The 9,232-nt window shown below is 41.0% G+C and overlaps 1 protein-coding gene across 2 annotated transcripts in view; it reads right to left on the bottom strand.

Moving 5' to 3' along the window:
- The window catches only part of EFCAB3 (EF-hand calcium binding domain 3), a 54,836-nt gene that overhangs the window by 6,130 nt on the left and 39,474 nt on the right, over window positions 1-9,232 (bottom strand). For both annotated transcript variants that reach the window (XM_021678393.1, XM_021678394.1), the window contains 4 exons: window positions 7,887-7,958; window positions 6,684-6,804; window positions 3,532-3,725; window positions 2,945-3,129 (listed from right to left, as the gene is read on the bottom strand). In XM_021678393.1, the coding sequence (XP_021534068.1) occupies window positions 2,945-3,129; window positions 3,532-3,725; window positions 6,684-6,804; window positions 7,887-7,958 (572 nt within the window). The remainder of the gene's footprint in view (window positions 1-2,944; window positions 3,130-3,531; window positions 3,726-6,683; window positions 6,805-7,886; window positions 7,959-9,232) is intronic.

Below are 9,232 nucleotides of genomic sequence, written 5' to 3'. Positions count from 1 at the left end.
TATTTGAGAGAGAGAGAGTTCACGTGTAGGGTGGAGAGGGGCAGATGAAAAGGGAGCAGACTCCCTGCTGAGTGGGGAGCCATATGCGGGGATCCATCCCAGGACTCTGAGATCATGACCTGAGCCAAAATCAACAGTTGGATGCTTAACCTCCTGGGCCATCCAGGTGACCTTTAAATGTAAATTTAAATAGCCACTGTGGCTACCATTATTGGAAGACTCAGGTTTAGATTGTGTAGGACCCTGAGTGTTACAGTAAGGATTTTGGCTTTTACTTTGAGTGATGTGAAAAACCATTGGCAAGTTTTGAGCTGATTTTAGCAGAGCCACTTTGGTTGCTGTGTTGAGAATAGACTGCAGAGGACAAAGATAGAAGTGGACCATTTAGGAAGCTGTGGACACTATCTCTGCTGATATGATTAGAGACAATCTTGCTCTCAATAAATAAAGGCTTTGTATTATAATTTCCTTTCATCCAAAAGATACTGAGTCTCCTATAGACCAGTTTCTGTTCTAGGTGATAGGGATCCTTTAGTGAAAGAAATAAAGTCCTTGTCTACATGAACCTTATATTCTGGTTGGAGAGATTGACAGTAAACAGATAATGATCACAGGTGGAGGGCTTAGTGTTGGAAAATAAATTTAAAGGGGAATAAAGTTCCCCTTATTTCCAACTTGTTGGTGATATCTGCCTGTGGGTATGACTTCATCTGGAGAGAGAAATTCAAAGTCTGAAGTTAAGGTCATTTGTGACTGTGATACTCCTCCAGAGTCTATTTTTTTTTAAGTTTTTATTCAAATTCTGGTTAGTTAACATACAGTGTAATAATAGTTTCAGGTGTTTCATATAGTGATTAACAACTGAACCACCCAGGCACCCCTAAATAAATAAAATCTTAAAAAAATGATTTATTTATTTATTTGAGAGAGAGAGAGTTCACGTGTAGGGTGGAGAGGGGCAGATGGATTTCTGGAACCCAGAGATGCCTCACTGGTCTCCAATCAAATCTTTTTTTTTTTTTTAAAGTGCATCCTTAATCCCCATCACCTATTTAACCCAACCCCCTACCCACCCCCCCCTTCTGGGTACTATCTGTTCTCTACAGTTAAGAGTCTGTTTCTTGCTTCTCTCTCGTTCTCTTTGTTTCCCCTTTGCTTGTTTGTTTTGTTTCTTAAATTCCACATGTAAGTGAAATCATACAGTATTTGTCTTTCTCTGACTGACTTATTTCCTTTAGCATAATATTCTCTAGTTCCATCCACATTGTTGCAAATGGCAAGATTTCATTCTTTATGCACAATGGAATATTGCTCAGTCATAAAAAAGATGTATATATCTATACACACGCACACACACCACCTCTTCTTTATCCATTCATGTATCAGTGGACATTTGGGCTGTTTCCATAATTTGGCTATTGTAGATAATGCTGCTATAGGCACTGGGGTGCATGTATTTCTTCGAATTAGTATTTTTGTGTTGTTTGGGTAAATACCTCATAGTGCAACTGCTGGGTCATAGGGTAGTTCTATTTTTAACTTTTTAAGGAACCTCCATACTGTTTTCCAGAGTGGCTACACCAGTTTGCATTCCCACCAACAGTACAAGAGGGTTCCCCTTTCTCTACATCCTTGCCAGCACCTGTTTTCCCCTAGAATCTTTAAACATTTTTTATTTGGGTGGCTCAGTCGGTTAAGCATCTGCTTTCTGCTCCGTCATGATCCTGGAGTCCCAGGATCGAGTCCCGCGTTGGTCTCCCTGCTCACTGGGGAGTCTGCTTCTTCCTGTGCCCCTCACCCCACTCTCATGCTCTCTCTCTCTCTCAAATAAATAAATAAAATCTTTAAAAAACAATTTTTATTTTATTGTGGTAAGAACACTTAACATGAGATCTATGCTCTTAACACATTTTTGGTGTACAATACGTTTTGCTAACTATAGGCACAGTGTTGCACAGCATATCTCTAGAATTACTCATCTTGCATAATTGAGACTGTATGCCCGTTGGTTAGCAGCTCCCCATTAACCCCTGCCCCCAGCCTCGGGGACTCTTAAACTCTATGCCTGGAGGGACTTCTAAGAGGTTTCATAGTGATGTGAACACCACATGGATTTCTGGAACCCAGAGATGCCTCACTGGTCTCCAATCAAATCTTTTTTTTTTTTTTAAAGATTTTATTTATTTATTCGACAGAGAGAGAGAGAGGACAAGCAGAGGGAGTGGGAGAGGGAGAAGCAGGCTCCCCACTGAGCAGGGAGCCTGATGTGGGGCTCCATCCCAGGATCCTGGGATCATGACCTGAGCTGAAGGCAGATGCTTAGCCGACTGAGCCACCCAGGTGCCCCTCCAGTGAAATCTTGATGTTCTGCAGGCTGGGAGGCCTGTCATAGCCAGGAGTGAGGCCAGAGCTTCCTCAGAGAATACCCAGAAACCAAGGCATGGCTGCCTGAGACTTTAACATTCAGAGCTTGAAGTAGGCCAGAAGGTGTAGCCAGGACTGTAATTAGGGGTCTAGTCCAAGAGCAGGATGGCCACTCCATCACAGATTGCGCCACTGAGTTGTGGACCTGGTCCTCTCATCCCATTGTATCTGGCCCAACCAAGATCTAGAGCTAGTTGAGGGAGCCCAAAATGCAGCTTCTGGTCACTAGGTTGAAGGGAGAGCAGGTGTAGGTAGGATCTGAGGGCCTTTTTATTGTTATTCTTATACTCTCCACCTCTAACCCCAAGCCTAAGGTTGTATTTTTCAGTAAGTTTAACTATTTGTTGAAATTAAATGAAATATTTATACCTGGGCTTAAATTTAGGAACATGGCTATGGAATCTGGTTTGAAATATAATGACTGAAAATGTTTGTCATTTAAAAAGTATTAGTTCTGTTAAGTTAGAACTTGAAAACCGAAGTATTTAAATTAACTAATGTGACATAACCAAAATCTTACCTGTGTCTTCCAGTCTCTTTTATGGAAAAAGTAGTTCTCAAAGAAATCCAGAGGCTCCCTTCTCCTTAGCATTTCTAATTTCTGTATGTCTTTGAATGGCTTTCCCATCACCACCCCATCCATATTAGGAAACAATGGAAAGATGGGTATTTTTGAATATGGGCTATCTGAAGGAGGACTGCACCCTTAAAAGATAAAAACAAAACAAAACAAAAAGATAAAAACAAAATACCAAAAATGGTATTATGAACAGTGTAAGAAGAAATTCGCATAAAAGACATACACGTGGTGCCTATTTTGCTTTTTTCTAGTCTTCTCAATGGCCATGACCCTCCTTTTCACTCTCCTCCCCTCCCTCCCCATACATAGAGTCTAGGCTTCATCCAGACTCCAGGCTTCACCTGTATCAGGAGGATTCAGGTGAAGATGTGGATTTGCTTTCAAATGATATCTGTGTGACAGAGACCAGTCACTCAGAATAGGCTGTGGTCCTGCTTCTTTAGCATTTGGCCTCTAGTATTTATTTCTGACCAGTAGTATACAAATAAATCCTTTACAACAAGGGGGAGAGGACAAATGGTTCTTACTCTTGAGCTCTTCAAGAAATTTAAGTAAATCCTTTTCTTGCATTATTGTGATTCGGGCAGCATTAGCAAAGGCAGCTGTGCTTGAGCTTGGAGGTGTGCATATGTCTGGTTTAAATCTCCTTTTCCCATAACCCACAGTGTAGGGACTCCATGACATTCCTGATGTGGTATCTTGGAATTTTCTTCGGAAATAGCTAAAAAAAAAAAAAAAAAGTAATCCAAAAAAAGAATAGAAAGTGCTATATAGTCCTGCTGAAAAGGTGTCTTATTGGACAAAAAGAAAAAAAAGTCTAGTTGCAAGTTATATGGTGAATACATTAATTAAATTAATTCTTTTTATAAAGATCTTATTTATTCATTTGAGAAAGTGAGAGAGGAGAGAGAGAGAGAGAAACAGCATGAGCAGGGGGTAGGGTCAGAGGGAGAAGCAGGCTCCCCACTCCAGGGAGCCAGACGTGGGACTCGATCCCGAGACTCCAGGATCATGACCTGAGCTGAAGGCAAATGCTTAATGACTGAGCCACCCAGGCACCCCCCTTATGATTTCTTAACTACCATCTTAACCACGAAATCTAACTCTACCCCTTCAGTCCTGACTTCACTTGGCCTCACTTTAGCATTTAATACTGGGGGAAGGTCTGTCCTGGTTTAGATTTGTCTGTGGCCCTGGCTTCCGACTTCACACCGTCCTGGTTCCCTTCTTGATGACTAATGTTTCCTTTGCTGACCCGTCTGTTTCTTTCCATTCCACAAGAATGGGAATTCCTTGTGGTTCTGTCCTCAGTCCTTTGCTTCTTTCCCCGCCCCCTCCCCAGCATGGGGCTAGGGAGAAGTGCGAGGCTATGAAGCAGGTTTAGGAGGTCAAACGGGTGGGACTTGGTGATTAGCTGGATGTGGGGAGTGACGGAGCAGCCTGGCCTCAAGGAGGCCAGCACGGACTGAGCTGAGTAACAGGGGCCAAAGAAAAAGAGGTCAGAGGTGGGTGCAGATCACCTGGAGGGCCAGTAAGTCATGTGAAGTGTGAGGCTTGCACTCTGAGGGAAGTGGGAGGGTTTTGAAGGTTCTGAGCAGAGGAGTGACATGATCCGACACTGTGCTAAAAGGACCATTTGGTGCTGTAGGCGTCAAGGCACCAGCTAGGCAGAGGGAGTGTTGAAAATAGACTGTGGAGCCAGCAAGTCATGGGGGTGGGAGTCAAAAGGTGCAAGCAGGGAGACCAGTTAGGAGACAGTGATCCAGGAAAAAGCTAATGCATGTAAAGTGCACACTCAGAACTCTGCACGTAATGCTCAATAAATGCTATAGTCAACTACAGGAATACCTATCAAATCCTACCATTATCCAGCTTGAGACCAGCTTTCTCAGAAACTAAATGAATGATCTTTGCCACTCACTTGACAGTTAATTATGTGATATATTTTGTGTCATTTCACTTTTGTATATTTAGTAATCTACATACTTATGGCTTTTTCTCTCAATTTATATTTTAAGTTCCTTAAATGCTAATGCTACGTATTAAACACTTGATCTCCTTAGAAACCAGGTGTATGAAAAGCAACAACCATAATCATCATCATCATAAAAACACCATCAGCTAAGATTTCCTGAGAGGCAGTCTAGGAGGGTAGATAGGAGCATGGGTTCTAGAATCAGACTGTTTGTGCTAAAATCTAGGCACCACTGCCCCTTCGGTGAGTTACTTAATACCTGTACTTCAGGTTTTTCATCTGTAAAATGAGGATAATAGTACCCATTAAGAAAGTGAGGATTAAGGGTGCCCGGGTGGCTCAGATGGTTAAGTGTCTGCCTTCGGCTCAGGTCATGATCCCAGGGTCCTGGGAACGAGTCCCGCATCGGGCTCCCTGCTCCTTGGGAGCCTGCTTCTCCCTCTGCCTCTCTCTCTCTCTCTGATGAATAAATAAATAAAATCTTAAAAAAAAAGAAAGTGAGGATTAAAACAGATAATATATATGCTTTATGACTATTCCAGCTACTTCCACATAATAATAATATATATTGAGCTCCAGGAATTTTTTTTTTTTTTTAAGATTTTATTTATTTGAGAGAGAGAGAGAGAGCACCAGCAGGGGGAGTGGGAGAGGAAGAAGCAGGCTCCCAGCTGAGCAGGGAGCCCGATGCGGGGCTTGATCCCAGGACCCTGAAGATCATGACCTGAGCCGAAGGCAGACACTTAACCGACTGAACCACCCAGGCACCCCTAGCTCCAGGAATATTTATTGAACTACTTCACCTGCATTATCACATATTATCCCCACAACTGCCCTATAAAGTAAGTATTATTATCATTATTATTTTAAGGTAGGTATTATTATTGTTGTTCCCATTTTATAGGTGAGGAAACCAAGGCTGAGAAATTAAGCAATGTGTCAAATTTGTGTACCAACAACAGGCATTTAATAAATGCCTTTGAAATGGAATGAAGAGTAGAATTTTGTGTACCCTCTGGTTCCACATCTGACAAATATAGGATAGCATAGAGAGATGATTATCCATTGAGGATTCTGAAAACATTCTGTATTTTTAAGTCTGAAAGGGAAAGCAGAATGCTTTGAAAGAATATGAGCTAAAAGGATTGATAACAGCAATATTCAATATCTAGAATACAATGATATAAATAGTTTGAGGAAATTTATCTTTAGTGGTATTTGCTGGAATAAAACACATTTGGGTGTGAGGATGTTTCTTCATCCTCTATTCTCAAATTCAGTTCTGGCTCAGCTCCAGTCCAAAGGCTACTTTGGGAGGTCTGAAATTGCTCTACATCATCCCAGAGTCAAAAGAGCCCCTGGTAGTTCCAGCATGAATGGGAGTGTCTTCCAAACTAGATTTCCAAGCCCACCCGAAGTCATCCCTGGAAAAGTTTTACTCTTCTGGGATTCTCTAGCTTAGGGTAGAAGAGTCTGAACCTTCTTGGCTATCTTAGGCCCTCAGTGGGCCCTGAGATGGTCTGAGGTCAGTCTTGCAATTTCAGAGTTAGCACAATTGGGATGAAGGAATAAGGTCCCATGTGGCATGTGAGCTTTGCCACAGACTCCTTCTCCTTTGTTTTGGAGCAGACCCTGTGGAGTAGGATGTAAATAGCCTCATAAGTGCTTCTAAGAAGGCCAATTTTACCCTTCTTTGCCACTTACCTTACTATTTCCATTATAGCCTTTCTGGGTAAAGCTGAAGTCTCTACAAGCTTTGATAGGATTTCAAACAACAGGATCCCTGGGTTGCCAGCTGAATCTAAACATTTCTCCTTTTCTGGAACTATGAAGGGGGAAAAAAATTCAAAATGCCTTCTGAAAAAACATCTATCAAAGAAAGTAATAAGCCGACAGTCTTTTTAGTCTATTTACAATATTAATACTGAGCCAGGTACTAGAGAATTATAGAAAAACATTCAAAATCTGTTCTGTTTGGTAGAAAGGTCATTTTGATTATTGAACAGACACAATAATCATTAAAAAAATGCTTTTAGTTCCATGACTTCTAAGTAAATATTGACTTGTAAGTTAATACATTTAACATAAACATGATTTATATATTAAGGACTATTGTCTTGTTCTTCTGGGTAAAGGAATTGCTGATCAATGTATCTCAGGCTTGCAGGCAAACCCTCGTTACTACAGTAGTACTTGAAGCAGCAGCTTCTGTCTCTTCTAAGGACAGTTCACTGCCTATGAATGAATGTATTTTCAAAACTATACACAGTATTTGGAATTTGGTATGTATTTATCCCAGAAAACATGGCACAAATTGTGATTAGTTTTTCCAAGGCAGACTGTAAAACTCATAAACCATCAGAGGACTTAAATAACAGTATGTCAAGGACACCTCCACATCACTTACAACCTTGTGTGAGAACATGCTCTTTAGCCTCCAGCCAATTCTCCCATCCTCCCACCAAGGGCAGGCTTCATCAGGGTGAGGAAGAAATCTTTTGGGAATAGTGAATTATTGATACCCCCCAGTTTGCATGGAAAGAGAGCATTTGTCTTTTTCTAAAGAATTTTTCATTTGTAAAAGGAGTACCTTCCAAAGTAGCACATGCACTTGGTAAAGAATATTATAAGAGGTGACAGAATTTTTCTACACTATTCCAAGTGTTCCTCATTGGAGACCAAAAAGCAGTGTCTCCTGCAGAAGGACTTGATGCATTTAAGTTAAAATTCTAAAATTGTATCAATTTGCTTAGCAAATATTGTTTCGGAGAAGTAGTACGACAGTAAATCTCATGCCAGAGTACACCTTCCTCACTTGTCTCCTGCTCAGAGGCCTAAATGAATAATGGTTACTATGCAGCGAATCACAGCCACCCAACAGCCATGTTCAGCAATATCTCTACTCACCCACAGCCTTAAGGAAGCGGTTCTTATCTGTTAGCACCTTTATAAAGTCTGAGAAATTCACCTTCCCATCTCCTGCAACAGAAATCTAAGGCTCAGAACAAGGATATAAGATGCATTTTAGTCATCAGATTACATACTAAATATAAAATGAAAACACCTTGGACTATTCAATACTTAAAATCAGACAGCATGGGGGGCGCCTGGGTGGCTCAGTTGTTAAACGTCTGCCTTTGGCTCAGGTCATGATCCCAAGGTCCTGGGATCAAGCCCTGCAATCGGGCTCCCTGCTCAGCGGGGAGCCTGCTTCTCCCTCTCTCACTCCCTCTGCTTGTGTTCCCTCTCTTGCTGTGTCTCTGTCAAATAAATAAATAAAATCTTAAAAAAAATCAGACAGCATGTTAAGGCTGGAGATGCGCTCAGGGAAGCACTGGTCTTCTTGAAGTGGTTTTGGCATCGTTACGCGAATCACCCACAGCCGCTAGGAGCAATGGTGGGGTATAAACATCAAACCAGGGGCTCCCAGTCCCTGCAGTCCTACCCACTCACTCCTTTCTGAGAGACTTGCCATTTTTGCAAGGAATCCATTCCCGCTTTCCCACTCCATACCCACCTCTGATATTTCTATTATTCTAACACCCCCAAATTGTACCCAGTCTCCTCTAACTTATAGGATAGTGTTATTAGAGACATATGTGTGTGTTTTGATGCAAGAACAGGAAAACTGGGCAGTTAGTGGAAACAAGTGACACCTTAATTAACTGGTGATGCTGATTCATACGTGGAGCTTACGCTAATTGAATGGGGCACTGGCAGTTGGGTGGGGAGAGGTAAGGGGAGGTAATTTGCTAACTATATATTCCATACAACATATCAGCTTGGGCTATTTTCACTAGGTCAGTATATTCAAAGGAAATATTATCTAAAAGCTTTAAAAATATCAACAAAAATGCTGTGGCATTTAAAATTCAATATAGGTGGGCTCTAAGGATCAAAGGAAGATTTGTACTAATATGATTCAAATGGAAACAAAGGGCTTGGATTTTCTTGGTAATGTGTCATTTTTGAAATTGTCAATACCTTTGTATCTGTTATTTCAAGGCACCCTCCAAAATGTATATCATGATAGGTAATCTGAATTTAATATTGAATTGCGATAGTCACTTTTAGTTTCCATACAGGATTTTTCAAAGAATAGTCCATTTTGTAGCATTAATTTGATCTTTTTGCATTAATTTGATTTTGTAACTTGTACACATACCTTACTGATATCCTTAAAGAGAAACACACATATGTACTTTTGATAATGAGGTATATTTGTTTATATAATCACTGAAAGAAAAATATAT

The sequence above is a fragment of the Neomonachus schauinslandi genome, chromosome 15 (genome assembly GCF_002201575.2).
Source record: "Neomonachus schauinslandi chromosome 15, ASM220157v2, whole genome shotgun sequence".
NCBI classification, from domain to species: Eukaryota; Metazoa; Chordata; class Mammalia; order Carnivora; family Phocidae; genus Neomonachus; species Neomonachus schauinslandi.
Note: the sequence above shows the minus strand (reverse complement) of the source record. Positions and strands in the feature narration are given on the sequence as shown.